Source organism: Phyllostomus hastatus, unplaced genomic scaffold, assembly GCF_019186645.2.
Source record: "Phyllostomus hastatus isolate PE091 unplaced genomic scaffold, TTU_PhHast_1.1 phas_scaffold_39, whole genome shotgun sequence".
Taxonomy (NCBI): Eukaryota; Metazoa; Chordata; class Mammalia; order Chiroptera; family Phyllostomidae; genus Phyllostomus; species Phyllostomus hastatus.
This window is the reverse complement of record NW_025334028.1, coordinates 7,700,034-7,718,340: the sequence shown is the minus strand read 5'-3', so window position 1 is coordinate 7,718,340 and position 18,307 is coordinate 7,700,034. Positions and strand designations below refer to the sequence as shown.

The 18,307-nt window shown below is 33.9% G+C and overlaps 1 protein-coding gene across 5 annotated transcripts in view; it reads left to right on the top strand.

The window, feature by feature from the left end:
• Window positions 1-18,073, top strand: part of HELQ (helicase, POLQ like) — a 48,853-nt gene extending 30,780 nt beyond the window's left edge. For 3 of the 5 annotated variants that reach the window (XM_045819971.1, XM_045819970.1, XM_045819975.1), the window contains 6 exons: window positions 99-256; window positions 1,152-1,250; window positions 4,108-4,281; window positions 6,599-6,712; window positions 9,149-9,283; window positions 15,743-18,073. In XM_045819971.1, the coding sequence (XP_045675927.1) occupies window positions 99-256; window positions 1,152-1,250; window positions 4,108-4,281; window positions 6,599-6,712; window positions 9,149-9,283; window positions 15,743-15,835 (773 nt within the window). In that variant the 3' untranslated portion in view covers window positions 15,836-18,073. Of the gene's footprint in view, window positions 1-98; window positions 257-1,151; window positions 1,251-1,842; window positions 1,965-4,107; window positions 4,282-6,598; window positions 6,713-9,148; window positions 9,284-15,742 lie in introns of those variants that run through there. The other 2 variants (XM_045819972.1, XM_045819973.1) reach the window with 2 other exon arrangements.
• The last annotated feature ends 234 nt before the right edge of the window (window positions 18,074-18,307 follow it).

Genomic DNA, 18,307 nt, shown 5'->3' with positions numbered 1-18,307 from the left:
CCAGACTCAGGACTGCTAAATTAATAAGTGAGGTATGTCTTCCTCCCACTCCCTGCCTTGGTTTACTATCTACCTTGTCTAATACTTATATCTTTTAGGAACTATAGATTTGGCTTATTGTGACATTTTATACAGAGATTTGAAGAAAGGTCTTGAAGGCCTTGTACTTGAAAGCCTTCTTCATCTAGTTTACCTAACCACTCCCTATGATATGGCTTCTCAGTGTGACCCTGATTGGATGATATTTTTCAGACAGGTGAGCATATGAGGTTCTTCAGTGCAGGCTACTTAGTCTGTTAATGATGAAACGACTTTTGTCAAGTGATTATTCACTTTTCTATTAAAATATATTTGAAATTGGGTCTTTAGTTCTTTCAGTTTTTAAGATAGTAATATGGCAATAGCATTTTTGGTTTGTTCAACTTAAATATTACTTTTCTGTTAAATATAAACATGTCATTATCAAAAATAAATAAATAAAGGTACAGAAAAGAAAACAGGATCATTCCTGCTTCCATTTACTAAAGATAGTTACCATTCTGGTTTGCTGACCACTGCATTTTATAATGTCTATAATCTAAACAAAACCACGAAGGCCATCTCTGTTGATTGAGAGTTTAATTACATGAAAGCTCCGTCAGAGCCAAGAATGATAATATACCAAACCTAGTAATATTAGTAACTGAGACGGAATGTCAGTTTTATCACAAGATAGAACTGGTCCTATTTATTACAAAAGCAAGTAGTAGAGTACAGCCTATTATGATTTTACTGTAAATAGATGCATGAACACATATTAGGCAGAAGTAGTATGCAGCTTTTATTTGTAAGAAACTAGCTTTATTTTTAATGTCATGTTTTAAAATTATTCCTGTAGTTATATAATGCAGTTACTTTCAAAAGCTTTCCCCCTTCCCCCACCAACGTCTTCCAATATTACAAAGGACTTGTGACTGTGACTTGAAGTAATTCTACTAAAGTATGTTATATTTTAATAATATTTTTAAGTTTACCCTATTTGTAAAAAAATTGCTTTATTTTTATCTTTAAAAATATGAACATGTGATATAGGAAATACTGGATTTGGTTCAAATGGTATTTTTTAAACTTACAATTTGATTTTTCTGTATAATTGCTCTTTTTCTGTGTAGTTTAACCAACTCAGTCCAGCAGAACAAAATGTGGCTGCTCTTATTGGAGTCTCTGAAAACTATATTGGGAAGAAGGCATCAGGTCAAGCTATCAAGAAGGTACCATAGTCTTTTTTTTCTTCCTTAATAACTTAAGTTGATTTAACAAAATTAAGGTTATAGTATTATTTTCTTTCTCGACTTGATGTATTTGTTTCACATTTTTTTCTTTAAATTAATATAATTCCTATTTTACTATTTAGAACATCTGAGGACCAGAAATTTAGACATTTTTAAAAAACTATTTCTGGGCAGTGTGATGGCCTTTTTTTATATCTTTGTATTCTGAAATATTCTGTCATGTACATGTAAGGCTTTTATCATAGGGAAATGTAAACTTTATCAATATGTTTTTTCCTGGGCTACTTACTACACAGCATAAAAATTACAAATAATATTTATAAAATGTTTTCATGATATTAAATAATCCTGAAATAAATTTAGTTAAAGGGGGAAAATATTATTTTCTAGAAACTTTTTATTAGGCATTTTACTTGATGTCAGAGATTCTAAGATAGGACAGGTTTGGGGTTTTTATTGTTGGTGATGTTGGTTGTCCTCAAAGAACTTCCAATCTAGTATTCGACCTAAACATTTGGGAAGGTTGAAGCAGATAAACTAATACTCTTTTGTTTGATATTTTATACTTTAGGGTTTTAAAGTTCAGTCAACAAGCATGAAGCAAGCGTCTAATGCATACAATAAGAGAAGTGGAAGTAATTATTTGGCTAACATGCTTTCAAATTCCTTAAGTTAATATCATTTTTTACCTCATATACATTTTTTCACTTTTCTTTGATACTCTAGTCTTCACTGAAACCTAGTTATCTTCCTCTTATTTCCCCCTACATCTTTTCAATTTACATAAATATTACTGATTTCATTTTGAAAAATGGAAGATGGTGTTTACTTTCATTTGAATTGAATGGTGCAACTGTCCCATGTATTGCTGTATCATAAAATTATAAATACATATTAGAAATATATAGTACTTCAGTGTTCATGTCACAATATTTAGACTGAGTCTTTTACCTTAGAAATGGCTATATTGTTTAGACTCTCAAAATGTTGAATAAAAATATTTGTTAAACTTTTTATAACTAAGTCTATAATATAAAATAAACACAAAACTATATTTTAAAATCATGTTAATATGAAACTTACTGCCAAATAATAAACATTTACAAAATTCTATTAAAATAATACATCTTTTAAAACTCGCATCAGAATGTATTTTTGTTATATTTTATAAAATATAGTCAACTGTTTATTCAATTGATAATTATATATTTAAAATAGTATGGGCATGAATTTTTCTTAATTACAAATGTATTAATTACTAGTTTAATGTTTGAAAATACCTTATTTGTAATTCTAGAGCACATGATATTTACCTAAAATCTAAATTGATTTCTCCACATTAAAGAGGACACCCACACCCTCTTTTCTTTAAACATTTCTTGTAAAAGATCTTGAAACTGGCATAAAGCATTTTATCTTGCCTTGTAATATAATTTTATCATTTTTCTTGACTTAGAGAATGCTTTTTGAGCAAAATCTACAATGACTCAAGTTATGGTTAATAACAGGTACACTACAATTGGGAAATTAAAAAGCAATCTTTTTCTACTTTTTGTTGAACTATCATGTTTTTTAGCTTAATGTTTTTTAATAAATGGTTGATTCAGTATCAACATGCAGAATCTTAATTCACATATTCTTCAATATGTCAGTCTAAGTTCTCATTTCAAACATTCTATTAATATAGTAGAAGATGTAATTGTAGATTTTATACCTACTTTTTCAAATTCACCCTTTTCCCCTGCCCTCTTATTTGAAGCATGAGTTTACTTAGTTTCTAAGTTAGATTAATATTAACTATGAAATACTTTACATAAAAAATAGTTACTAGATGCCACAGACAAAAGCAAGTACACATAATAGAAATTGTCAACTACAGATAGCATTTTTTTCTTTCAGTGTTTTAACTTTGGAAACATTAATTACTTATGACTATGTGGAAATCATAGAATCTAATATTTACTCTTAGTTTACAATATAGACAGGCTTATTAACATATTTATCTAAATAAATGCATTTGTCTAATTTATAAACACATTCACACATGTATATATAACCTATAAATACCACAGGAAATGTAAAAGTCTCCCCAACTCCTTTTCTTCTATATTCCTTCCTAGGGCTGCTGTCATAAATTAGTACAAACTGGGTGTCTTAAAACAACAGAAATTTATTCTGTCACAGTTCAGGAGATCAGAAGTCTACAAACTAATGCTGGTGGGGTTGGATCCTTCCAGAGGCTCTAAGAAAGAAACCATCTTGCCTGTGTCCTGGCTTTCAGTGGTTGCTGGCAACCCTTAGTTTTCCTTGGCTTGTAGATGTATACCTCCCATGTCTGCCTCCATCTTCACATTGCCTTCTTGTCTATGTCACTCTGTGTCCCCTCTTCTTATAAGGACAATTTTTCTAATACTTTGTATTAAATAAACAGCCCTAAAGGGCCCACTGTAAATCTAGGATGAATTCCACTCAAGATCCTTAACTAATCACATCTGCCAAGATCCCATTCCCAAATAAGGCCACATTCACGGTTACTAGGGTTAGGACCCGAACACCATCTTTTCTTAGTAGGACACAATTCATCCTACTCCACTCCCTATAGGAAGAAGTTTAATTTAAATTGGAAACAATTTGACATGTTTTCTTATACTTGGAAAAATGATAATTGGTTTTTATTAATCTAAGGTACATGTGTTAGAACTTAGTTTTATTTCTACTGAATCATTCTTTCCTTGCTCTCCTGTAGCACAATTTTGTTTACTTTTTGTCTAATTTGAATATAATGTACATTTTTAGCAGGTTCAGTACATAAGTTTATTTGATTGTGTCTTTCTAGAAGGTGGACAAGGATATTGTGAACAGACTATACCTGTCTTTTGTTCTTTATACCTTGCTCAAAGAAACCAATATTTGGAGTGTGTCTGAAAAATTTAATATGCCTCGAGGATATATACAAAGCCTCCTCACTGCAGCTGCCACCTTCTCATCTTGTGTGTTACATTTCTGTGAGGTAATTCCATTAAATAGATGAAAGATGCTCTGTGCATCTTCTTATTTTAACTGTTATTAAATTCATAAACCAGTTAATATTTTCTCATTGTTGACTTATTCTGTTATTACAAAGCACTCAGGATTTATTTAAAATATATTTTTAGCCCTGGCTGGCATAGTTCAGTGGATTGAGCACGGGCTGCAAACCAAAGTGTCGCAGGTTCGATTCCCAGTCAGGGTTCATGCCTGGGTTGCAGGCCATGACCCCCAGCAACCACATGTTGATGTTTCTCTCTCTCTCTCTTTCTCCCTCCCTTCCCTCTCTGAAAATAAATAAATAAAATCTTTTAAATAAATAAATAAATAAATAAATAAATAAATTTTGGTTTTATCCATTTATAAAAATACTATATACATACTAAGGTAAAGATACAAAAATGACAAAATCAACTAAAGTATGTAATGAATAAGTAAAAAGCACCTAGTTATCCCTATACTTAAAACCACCACTAATAGTTTCAAGTATTTGGAATCAACTATTAAAATGGCATTTCTCCACTGATGTACATTCTTTGTAAGTGTTCTTCCCATGAGTGATACCCATGTGAATGTTTGATTAGTATGTTATCAATATCCAACAGCTACTGTTATTCACTTAGTTCTGTGTTTTTCAATTGCCTCAGTAACTTATCATTTTTGCTTCCAGAGTCAGGCAGCTACTTTAGGTTTCTACAACAAATGTTCATTTTATAAAGTAGCTCAAGGAGAAAACTTTGTTTTAGCCATATGCACTTGGGATGGATTTGTTTCAGACTTTACTAAAAGAAGCTTTCAGAATTCCTTAAATAACACAAGAAAGCTTACCAGACTTTTCTACTCAGATAACTTTTTGACAAATTTATAATATAAGCCAATTTTGCTGTATTTAAGTTTCTTATTATTGGATAGCATAATATCTTTTTCACATTTGTTTTTATACTTGATTTTTTAAAAAAACTTTTCCCCCATGACTCATATTTTTAAACTTAAAATCTGCTTCATTTGCCCTATCTTAAATCTCCATATTCTGTGTATGTATATGGCAATTAACTCCATTATCCATACTAATGAGTAAATAATCCAAAATACTTAATTTTGCATTGGATGATACTTATTTTAGCAAATTTATCTTTCTAAATATCTTCTACATATGCTGTTTTTTAACATTAGCTTACATTCCCTAATCCCATGCTAGCTAAGCAGAAGAAAAAATTATGACTAACAAGAAGCTAGCCTTTAAGTCTTTAAAATATATTTTAAATTTTCTATGTTGTTCTTCATATTTAAAGATGCTTTCCCTAATATTCTATCCCTTTGTTTTAATTAGGACTATAAGGACTTCAGCTTTGTAGAATTGTTCATCTAAAAGAATATGTTGAATTTGAAAAAGCAACTACTATTATTGGATGGTTGATCCTAGAAAAATTTGCCTGACAACTCGTGTACTCATGAATGTGTTTTCAATATTTTAAAGGGTTTTTTCTCTTAAATAGTTATGTGAGTTGTAAAAACTAAGATACCAATTATATTAATTAAGATGCTTTTAACTACAAGTAACTGAAAAAAACCCATCGAAAATTAAACAATAGGAAAAAAGGTGATCTTAGGTAACAGGAAAGCAAGAACTAAGGCAGTTCCAGGGGTGATCGATTCATAGTTTTATGCAAGGTTACTTTTTCTTTGCTTCACTCTCCCATCTTTAGTGCATTGGCTCCTTTCTTAGTAGTCACAAAATGGCTAACCAATTCTGTTCCAAGCATCACATACTCTAACAATAATCCTGAAAGCTTAAAAAGTGACTTAAAAAAATAAGCTAAATACAAATAATATAATAAATACTCATTTACCCATCCAGCTTCAACAATTATTGACTCATGGCTTCCAATATTTTTATTGTATTAAGTATTTTTACACTGAGCATCATCTTGCATTGGAATCCTTCTATATTTAACATGTTCTCTTCAGGATGAATTCCCAGAAGTAAGAATTGTTTTCAGTCATTTGGGAAAGAAAAACTATGCATCCACTTGCTGGTATTTTAATAAAAATGAATAGAACTCTTCTACTGACTTATATTTCAATTTTTTACTTATCCCAAAACCACTTTATCATATTCATCATAGTCCCTGCCATGTGTCCTGATAATAATTTTATTTGGAATTATTATTTACCTCTGGCTTAACCCAAGTTCCAAAAGTTACATACGGGAACATCCTCTCTGAGCCCCCTACCATGCAAACTATACTTTGAAATAACTTGCCGGACTTAAATTCTGTATATTTCTTTGTGTTCTGCAGGAACTTGAGGAGTTTTGGGTTTATAGAGCCCTTCTGGTAGAACTTACCAAGAAGTTGACTTACTGTGTAAGGGCAGAACTAGTCCCGCTCATGGAGGTGACTGGAGTTTTAGAGGTCAGTAGTTTCCCAGTTGAGATGTTTTCAACTAACTGAAGTTTTATCACAGGGTAACTGACAACAACAGCCTTATGGCAGTCTTTTTCTTTTTTCTCAATCATTTGCCACCATGGCCTCCTAGAAATCCCCTGTTAATCTGGAAGCACAAATGTGAAAACAAATAACAGTAGGGAAAGGTCATGCTCCCCCAGTATATGTGTGCTCCAGTCATCCTTAACATCTCTTCCTTCCTCCACTTCAGTAAAGAATTAACTTCTGTTGTTTAGACTTCGTGCTTGTTTAAGGTACCGGTATTAGGTGGTAACAAGGCTAACTTACATTTTGTAAGAGGCTTAGAAGAACGTATTCTCAGCTAGTTTTTCAGCTTTCTCTTTTGGCCAGCCCTTAATTTAAATTTATTTTCTGTTACTCATTTCTTGAATTAGAGAAGCTCTTCTGCTTGGGAACACACCCACACACACACCCACACACACACCACCACCACCACACCACATGCCTATAGTCCCCTGAGTAGATAGTAAGAACATTTTAAGGATATTAGACTAGAACATTTTCACTGGGGTCTGAAATAATGCCCCTAGCCTAAGTGCCATAATAGATTTCTCACTGCTGATTGCAACACACTTCAGTTGATGTAAGCTGTGCAGAGGCTATCTTTCAATCATATTGGAACCGCTCAAATACATCTTTTTTTTTTTAGAAAAATTTTTTAATTACTTTATTGTTGTTCAGTTACAGTTGTCTGCATTTTCTTCTCACCACTCCCACCCGACCCCAGTCAAACCCACCTTCCTCCCTTGTTTCCCTCCTCCCCCTTGGTTTTATCTATGTGTCCTTTATAGTGCTTCCTGAAAACCCCTCTCCTCACTGTCTCCTCCCCCCTCCCCTTTGGCTATTGTTAGATTGTTCTTAATTTCAATGTTTCTGGTTATATTTTGCTTGCTTTTTGCTTTTGTTGATTCTGTTCCAGTTAAAGGTAAAATCATATGGTATTTGTCCCTCACCACCTGGCTTATTTCACTTAGCATAATGCTCTCCAGTTCCATGCTGTCCCAAAGGGTAGGAGCTCCTTCTTTCTTTCTGCTTCATAGAATTCCATTGCGTAAATGTACTGTAGGTTTTTGATCCACTCATTTACTGATGGGTACTTACGTAAGTTGCTTCCAGCACTTGGCTATTATAAATTGTGCTGCTGTGAACACTGGGGTGCGTAGATTCTTTTGGATTGGTGTTTCAGAGCTATTAGGGTATAATCCCAGCAGTGCAATTGCTGGGTCAAAAGGCAGTTCCACTTTCAGTTTTCTGAGAAAATTCCATACTGTTTGCCACAGTTGCTGCAACAGTCTGCATTCCCACCAACAGTGCACTAGGATTCCCTTTTCTCTGCATCCTCTCCAACAGTTCTTTGTTGATTTGTTTATGATTGCCATTTTGATGGGTGTGAGGGGGTATCTCATTGTGGTTTTAATTTGCATCTCTGATGGCTAGTGATGCTGAGCATCTTTTCATAGGTCTCTGGGCCCTCTCTGTGTCCTCCTCGGAGAAGTGTCTGTTCAAGTCTTTTGCCCATTTTTTACTTGGGTTGCTTGTCTTCCTGGAGTGGAGTCATGTGAGTTCTTTATATATTTTGGAGATCGAGCCCTTGTCCAAGGTGTCATTGGCAAATATGTTTTCCCATACAGTTGGTTTTCTTTTTATTTTAATGCTGTTTTCTTTAGCCATGCAGAAGCTTTTTAATTTGATGAGGTCCAACTTGTTTATTCTCTCCTTTATGTCCCTTGCTTTAGGGGACTTATCAGTGAATATATGCATGGAATGTCTGAGATTTTCCTGCCAATGTTTTCCTCTAGGACTTTTGTGGTGGCGCAACTTATATTTAAGTCTTTTATCCACCTTGAATTTATTTTTGTGTATGGTGTAAGTTGGTGATTGAGTTTCATTTTTTTGCATGTAGCTGTACAGATCTCCCAACACCATTTGTTGGAGAGGCTATTTTTACTCCATTTTATGCTTCTTCCCCCTTTGTCAAATATTACTTGACCATAGAGACTTGGCTTTATTTCTGGGCTCTCTATTCTGTTCCATTGGTCTATGTGCCTGTTTTTATTCCAGAACCAGGCTGTTTTGATTACAGTGACCTTGTAATACAGTTTGATATCAGGTATTGTGATCCCTCCTGCTTTGTTCTGTTCTTCTTTCTCAAAATTGCTGCAGCTATTCCGGGTTGTTTATGGTTCCATATAAATTTCTGAAATCAAATATATCTTTTAAAATGTATTTTCAGGATTCTGATGTGTTATCTCTTCATGTTTACTCTATTATCTTAGTGTATTCCTATCTCTTGCATGTGAAATTTTTCCCTTTAATAAGACATTTAGTTATTTTTTCCAAATCCCCAATTCTTATCCTACTGATTTTTGTAATACTTTTCAGGGTCGAGCAAAACAGTTATACAACGCAGGTTATAAAAGTCTAACACACTTAGCTAATGCAGATCCTGAAGTGCTAATAAGGACAATTGATCACTTATCAAGACACCAGGCCAAGCAAATTGTTTCATCAGCAAAGGTAAGCAAACTATTTTTTAGTCTTTATGATATTTTATGCTAGTATCTCCTTATGCCTTAGACATGAAAATAGACCCAAAAGTATAAACTCATAATATATAGATAAAAATAGTATATTTGTTATGATAAAAGGCTTGCTATAAAGAGAAAAAGGACCTCCTAAAAAACACAATTTCAAGAGCTCATTGAAGTATAGGGAAGTATAGAACTCATTGAATTCTGCCTCCTTACAACCTTTCACAGAAGTCCTTTCCTCAGCATCCTCAACATCTGGTTTTCCCATTTTTGACAAGGAGCTTACAACTTGAAAAATTATAGTTCTGTTTTTGGACACTTTCAGTATCACAAAGCGGATCCCATTATAACAAGGCTCAATTTTGCCTTCTTATAATGTTGACCATTGCATTGTAATGCTACCCTCTGAAACTATTCTATTCCTTCATTCATGTGGTAGTTTTTCACGTATTTAAAAACAGTTCTCACTATCAACAAGGGTTTATCTTTTCTGTTTGTTTCATCTGTTTTAAATAGTCTATCACTGTCCTAGTTACCCTTTGCTAGATGCAGTCCTGTGTGTCATTACTCTCCTGCTCAATGTGGGTGAAGCCACTACACAGCAGTTTGGGATTATTTCCTTCTTGATGTCAACTGTACTTCCATTTCTGGTAGCCTGAAATTGCTACATTATTGTTATATACAGGTTAGAATGAGCTAAAAAATGTTTCCATCTAACTTTTTTGAATAGTGCTCACATTGTTTATATTACCTTCATTGATTTTTATAAAAATGCTGTCACTATTACCTTCAATATGATGACACTAAAACTGACCTTCTTCTATTAGATTAGGAGTGTATAGTGTTCATATTGATGAAGTTATAGTAATTTTCATTGCAATAGCAGCTAGCACAGTACTCAGCCTAGAGTAGGTGTTTAATATATGTTTGAATGAATGAATGAATGAATAATTTCTTTTAAAGAAATTAAGTGATTTACCCAAGGAAAAACAGATAAGTAAGTTGTAGAGCCAGGACTGCAGAGTTAGACTATATATTATTAAGAATACAGCCTTGGCTGATGTGGCTCAGTGGATTGAGTGCTGGACTGCGAACCAAAGGGTCACTGGTTTGATTCCCAGTCAGGGCACATGCCTGGGTTTCAGTACAGGTCCCCAGTAGGGGGCATAGGAGAGGCAACCACACATTGATGGTTTTCTTCCTCTCTTTCTCCCTCCCTTTCTCCCTCCCTTCCCTGCTCTAAAAAATAAATAAATAAAATGCAGACAACTGTAATTAAACAACAATAAAATAATTTTTAAAATCTTAAAAAAAGAATACAAATAGAGCTGTAGTAACAATGGACAAAAGAAGTGACTTTAAATTTTAAAAGTTTATTAGACAAGTTCAAGCATAAGCAATTCATAGTTTATATGGGGAATTGGTATTGTATCCAGGGACCCATACTTCTGTGTCATTCTCAATACATCGCTTCTACCTTATGCACTGAGATATGTGCTTTTTGCTCTCCTGACAGCTTGAAAGAGAAAAAAATGGATATTTCATGCAGGATTTTGAATAACGGAGTGGGTCAGAGGTTGCAAACGGGCACAAGAATGAAAATAGGAAACCAGTTAGGATTATAGTGAGTGCATGCAGTTTTTTTGTGGTAATACTACAGAAATGATGTGTGTCCTTCTTGGAACACTGTTCCAGGAGCCAGAGGGTGTCAGTTGGTTTCATTACTGATAATACTATCATTTGATTAAGGAAGTGTTTTCTGCCTTTGCGACTTAAAACAGCTATTTCATTTTATTCATTTTTTGTGAATTAGGAATTCTGGAAGAGTTCAGCCAGATATTTTTCCTGGAATCTCATACAGTTACAGTCAAATTTCAAGTGGAACTGTAGTCATCTAAAGGCTTGACTGGATTGGATATTCCAGATGGGTCACTCACATGGCTGGCAGTTGAAAAGTACCATTATCTGAGGCTTTCAGCTGGAGCTTTCCATGGGGCTTGGGTCTCTAATTGCATGGCAACCAGGTTTTCTTTTCTTTTTTTAAGGATTTTATTTATTTTTAGAGATGGAGGAAAGGAGGGAGAAAAAGAGGGAATATCAGTGTGCGAGAGAAACATTGATCGGTAGCCTCTCAACATGCCCCCAGCTGGGGACCTGGCCCACAACACAGGCATGTGCCCTGACTGAGAATCAAATCAGCAGCCTTTCAGAACACAGTCTGGCACTCAATCCACAGAGCCACACCACCCAGGGCACAACTAGGTTTTCAGAGGAAATGACCACAGAGTAAACATTTTGAGAAATCAAGGCAGAAAAGACAAGAAACCTTCTGAACTAATTTCAGAAGTTATGTGGTCTCCTGTATATGACTGGTTACTAGAAGGTCATTAAGATCAACTCAGATTAAAAAGAAGGGGAATTAGACCCTCATCTCTCCATGAGGGGAATGTCAAGTAATTCTCATTCATCTTTAATGTTTGGCCTCTGGTCACAAATTATTTACATTTCTCCCACATATAAAATAGGTTCATCCCTAAAAGATTTATTCCTTTATGGAATCAGACTCAGGCTGGACCTCAATGTCCGGTATTCCTTCTAAATCTAGTCTAAGTGATAGACCACCTACCATGGTGAAACAGAGATAAGATAACCACATTACTATTCCAAAAGAGGGAAAATGAGTGGTACATCTGATACACAGCCAAGCGTATATGGCTAGATTCTTGATTAGGACCCAGTTCTGCTCCCTGAGAATGATTCTTCCTAGTTTTGGATTCCCTCATCTGAATCATTCTTTCCTTTTTATAAGCAATGTCCCATGTCTGCAGCTAGGTAGCTTTCTCATTCTCCTTCCTCTCTGTAGAAGTTCAAGGGCTCAGAGGTTTTATTTTATTATCTCTGTCACTTTTTATTAAATCTGGTATAATGTCCTTTAAAACCTTATGAGTTTCTTATTTATCTATTTTTAATTTCCACATAGCTTGAGTTTCTTACAGCATGGTTCCTGGGCTTTGAGAAGGGAGCATTCAAGAGACCTTGGAATGGTCTCATTCCAAGAAACCAAGACAGAAACTTGCAAAACTTCTTTTTGGCAGAGTTGTGGAAATCATGCAGCATTATGTCCACTGCATTTTATTAGTTACAAGTAAATCACCAAGGCCAGCACACATTGAACAGGAGAATTAAATTCAATCTGTTAGTAGAGGTGTCAGAGAATTTCCAATCATTTTTAATCCACCACACTCATTGTAGCCTTCCCCCTTCTCATGTTTTTAGTTCTTTCTCCAACAGTGAAAAACCTGATTCCTGTTTTCATTAATATACTTACCTATTTTGCTGAATCCTAGAATACCTGAAAATAATTACAGAATTGTTAAAGCATGCTACTAAGGAAAAAAACTTACTAACTGGGATTCAGTATCTATTTACAGCCTTTTTGTCTTTATATATAAGAGAATATATAATTGAAATAATGTGCCTAAGTGTTACATTTTAAAATAGGCAGTCATGTTACTCATTTGAAACACAAGAGTCTGTTTGTATTCCATTTTATTTGCTCACCCCAGTGCTTATGAGTGGGTTTTTTTTGTTGTTGAATATATGAAACATGAACCTATTTTCTTTAGCTATAAATTCAAATAGTTTCACTAGGGTATATCTTCATTTTCTTTTATTAATGGAAGCTTCCTTAGGTTGTAGTTTTAAATATTAGCTCTGATCCATTGCTTGATTTAAAAATTTTTTTTAATTTATTGGTTGATTTCAGAGAGAGAGGAAGCAGGGCAGAGAAAGCGAGAAATTGATTTGTTGTTCCATTTACTTATGCATTCATTGGTTGATTCTTCTATGTGCCCTGATTGAGAATTGAACTTGCAACCTTGAAATATCAGGACAACACTAACTAACTGAGCTACCTGGCCAAGGTTTTATTTTTCTTTTTTAGGAACTCCAATTATATATATGTTAGATCTTCTTTGCCCATTTCCCCTTCAATTTCTCTGATTCTTTACTTCTTTCTTCATCTCATGTTCATTATCTTGATTGTTTTCCTGCTTTTTCCCCCCAATGACCCTAATTAGGTTTTTATTCGAATCTGTTCTTCCTTGGATACCTCATTATTTAGTTTTTATTTCTGATATAATTTGCCTTTTTCTTCTATTATTTTCCTGAGCTTCAACTCTTGTTTCACTTTTTTCTGTTTTTGGTTCACTTCTGTTCTTAGTTTTGGACTTTCTTATTCAGGATGTGTTTTTCCCTCATGTTTCCAAGTGTTTACTTGAGACTACATAATTCTGTTTGGAATATTGTGTTACAGTTTTTCAGTATCATCGTTTGCTTTCAAGGAAGGAAATATTTATGAGCTGAAGTGCTTGGATTGTCATTTTCTCTATTCTTTTCATAGGGTAGTCTTGTATAATGAGAGCTGCTTATTCCTCTGCATCTCTTAGACTGAGATGGCCATTAAGAGTGATTAATGAGAATCCTATTCAACAATCTCTCTTCTGTCAGCGTAGTTTCATTAATGGGTGGCTTGTGGTGGGAGAGGAATGCAAGGAAGAGTGGTGTTCTTTGATTTTTTAAATTTCTGTAATTTTCCTGCAGGTTCCTAAATTTTGCCCTCTTTTTTCCCCTCGCTGCCCAGCTTCCAAAGGATACCTCTCCCTTTCACTCCTTCTTTCCCCTAGAGGTATTGCCTTTCCAAGACTGCCTTCTAGAGTTTCACATACTTTATATCCTTTCTTATAAACAATGCTTTAATCTACTAATGTCAAAAAAAGTCTGGGTTCTTATCTCCAGCTACAAAAGAATTTAGACCAAGGACACTGATGAAAACAAAGGCAGATTTATTGAGGTTCTTCAGTGGGTGAGAGAACCGAGATAAGTTCCCAAGTTATACACCCCAAATGTGGGTCTTATGGGTTTTTATAGCTTGGGAACACAGAAGTTGCTGGGGTTATGGAAGTGAGTTAGCAGACTTTTCCTGTTTCAAAACATTGATGTCTAGGTATATGTCAGCAAAGAGAAGCATTCCAGGATTGTGTAGCACTTATTATGGGATGCAGAAAGGGACTTTGCTAACCAAGTGTTGAGTTTGTCTCTGTGATTTCTGGCTTAGCTTTAGATCTGAAAAACAAACTTTAAAGAAATCAGGCTAGTTCCCAGACCATTGTTCTATAATTACCTATTGATAACTGCCATGGTTCTGGCAGGGCTTGACTCAGTAGAGCTAATTTTGGGGAACATTTTATTCTATCCATTTTACTAAGATTCTTTTTGCAATGTTTTTGTACTTAGGGTAACCTTTCTGTATCTGGAGGTGATTTTGTTTAATCTGAGACCCTCTGTTTTTCCTCTTCCTTGTTTCATGTGTTTTGTTTTGTTTTTTCCTCAAACCCACTTTGATCTCTGCAAACACTTTGGAATGAGAACTTAAGAAATGACTTTGTTGGAAATGGTGGATTTTTTTTAACTATGAGTAATTTGAAGTTGATGGTGTTCTCTTCATTCAAGTATTGTTTTGTGTGTTCCTTGTTGATCTGTATAGTTTTTAGAGGACATGTTGGGAGATTTGTTTCATATGGTCACCATTACCTCAGCTGCTGGAAAACCTACCTGAGTACATTTTATTTTATTTCTCTCTATATATAATATATATAATCTATATCATAATATAGATTATATAGATTATAAGCATTATATGTAATTCTATGCTTTATACCAAATAGGTAGAGTAGATTTTTCCCTTTCACTTTGTGTCATATGATTTTTTTCCCGTAATATGATTTTGCTGAACTTTTTATTATATAATTTTGTAACAGAAGTAGTACAAATACTTTACCCCAATTTACACAAAACCCAGCTGTAATAACCACCAACATTTTATTTCTGGTTTCTAAAAGAAAGAGGAAAAATCATTATTTAGAAAATATTCATTTATATCTACTATGTGCCATGTTTAGAAATATTTTGTTTGCTTATTACATTTCTTTTGAAATTAACCATGTTAGTTTTAGGAACTTGAATAAAAATTGTCTTTGAAAAAGTGGTAGGTTTTCAAAAGATAGCATACTAAAGTTTAAGGAATAATAAAATACATATATGATGGATAATATTTTCAAGTTCTAATTAAATTTTTGAAAAATTGTCTTTTATTTTATAGATTAAAAGCTAATTTTAAGTGGTTGAGTCTTCAATTAAAACAAATCCTTGAGAGTATTAAAGTTCCTTTTTTGGTATACCAAATGTAGCAATCAGCTAAAATGACTTTAACTATATGCTTCAGTTTCATTTACTATGATCACTTTTTCTTAAGAGGCCGTTTTTCAATCTCATTATTATTTTTAATGTCTAGATTGCTGATGTGTAAGGATTCAGGTGGTAAAAAATGTTAGCATTTCTCTAGCAATGCATATTTTGGTCTCATGTCTTGATGCTTTTATTGTAGATGCTGTTGCATGAAAAAGCAGAGGCTTTGCAAGAAGAAGTAGAAGAGCTGTTGAGGTTACCTTCTGATTTCCCTTCCATTGAAAAGGCATGAAGCTGTCTGATGAGCATTTTCAAATATGAATTATTTTTTGTACATATGTTTTATTAAAGGTTCCTCATAGTTTATAAATGAAAAAATACATTTTAATTATACATTCAGAACTGTGGATGATGTTTGAATATACCTGTCACCCATAATTGCAGTAACCTTCCTAGTAATAATCCATCTTACTCAAATCTTATACATGATCCAGTATCTGTTCAAAAATGAAATCCAACTTCCTCAACCTTGCTGCATCCTACCTTTGTAGACAGATCTTTCATCATCTCTTACTCATTTCTTTTATCAAACTGAACTGTTTAAAATTCTAGAATTCCCCCTGCAATTTCCAAACCCTTTATTTCCTAACTTCTTTATTCTATTCCAAGTGCATGGGAAATTATCTTTAAAATGTGCTACATACTTCAACTATCAACTAAAAATGCTCAAATTCTGTCTCCTGTATGAAAAAGTTCAAGTTTGTTCTCATTCCCACTCCATACATGAGTTCTTGCACTTCTGTAAGTATTATGAGTCCCTCATTTATGCCTATGTATTTTTTATACTTTTCCAATGAATATTTATTATTAGTTAAGCCATGATTCAGGATGCCAGGGTGCGATGTGCCTAGATCCCCCTTCACCATCCTGGGAGAAGAATGGAGAACAGAGGAGAAGTGGGGTGGAGCCAGTTGAACTCTTCCCAGGAAGTGGGCCTTCTGCATGGCAGTCATCTCAGGCCCACACCTGGGATGTGGACCATTTGCACATGGAAACATCATCCCCTTTAATGGTCATTGTCTTCTCGCAACAGCAGAAGTCCAGGTAGTCCTGCTAGCAGTTCCTTGTCTGGTAGTGGTTGGGAAAACAGCTGTCAAAAGGGACAGTCATAATTCTGGATTTGGTCTTCTTGTCTTCTGCCACATTGCTGACTCCTAAAAATGCCCTGAAGCAGCTTGCAGTTCAATGTAACCTTCAGTGAAGACCAGCCCATGTCTTTTTAAATGCTATTAGTTTCAAATCTCCTAGAAAGTGGAGACCTTTTTTATCATCTTTGTATGGCACATAGTACCTACCACAATTTACTGTAGAAAGCAGGAAACTTTGTGAAGAATTAAAACTACTCAAGTGAACAATTTAAAGATTCTCTTCAAACACACCTAAATATTGCCTCTTCCCACTCCCTTTTCAGAATTATAGCTCAAATGTAGATGACTGGTTAGCTACAGAAAAAAGGGTAATAACTACCAATATTGATTAATACTGAACTAGCTTACTTAAAGTCTTACCTGTTCAGGACATCCATTGAAGACTTTGCAAATAGATTCAGTCTAAGTTCTTCATGCCTTAACATTTTCTACCATTATAATGTAGTAATTTACCTTCTAATTTCCATGTACCAGGCACTATTATATGTGCTTTAGGTGACTAATTTAGTCCTTACATCAACACTGTAAGGCAGATACTATTATCATCCCCATTTTATAGATAAGTAAACTGAAACATAGAGTAATTAAAATAACTTGCTATTTTATCAATTTTTGTTCTTCCTATTTGGTACCTTCTACTTTTTTTGAGTTCAGTATGTTGCTCCTTTTCTATTTACTTGTGCAAGCTATTTAGATAATTTTTTACCTTTTTTTTTCTACCATGTATATTTAAGATATACATTTCTTTAGAAATTGCATTTAGAGGCATCCTAAAATTAATATGTTGCACTTTCATATTTATCCAAATATTTTATATTTTAGTATTGATATTTTTAACTTCCAACTATTTGGAGATTTCCTAAGTATAATTTAGTTGCTCTTCATGCTTTAGTTAAACAAAGATCAAAAGAGATATCCTTAAAAAATAATTGTCTTTTGAAATTTGTTAAGATTTGCTTTATACTCTAGCATATAGTTCTTTTGGTAAATAGTCCATATTTTTAATCTGTTTCCTTGAAGTTCATTCGTTTTCTAGACTAAATTTTTCATGGACTACATAAAGTACATTTTTTTCTAGACTCTTTTCTAGACTCCATGTTTACTAATTGCCTTTACAGTGTTTAACATATGGTTAAATCCATATATTGGGCTATTAATTCCATTGTTGTAGTTTTCATTTTTAGAATTCCTATTTGATCCTTTCAGTAGCTTTGAGTTCACTGCTGAACCTTTTCACTTTGTTATTTAATTTCTTAAATATATTAATCATAGCTATTGTAACATCTGTCTCTAAATTCCACTATATATATTAATCTCTTATAATGCCTGCTTATTTTTTATCAAATAAAGAACATTTTCTATGTGAATAAAAAATAAATAAAATAGCCCTGGCTGGTGTAGCTCAGTGGATTGAGTGCGGGCTGCGAACCAAAGTGTTGCAGGTTCGATTCCCAGTCAGGGTACATGCCTGGGTTGCAGGCCATGACCCCCAGCAACCGCACATTGATGTTTCTCTCTCTCTCTTTTTCTCCCTCCCTTCCCTCTCTAAAAATAAA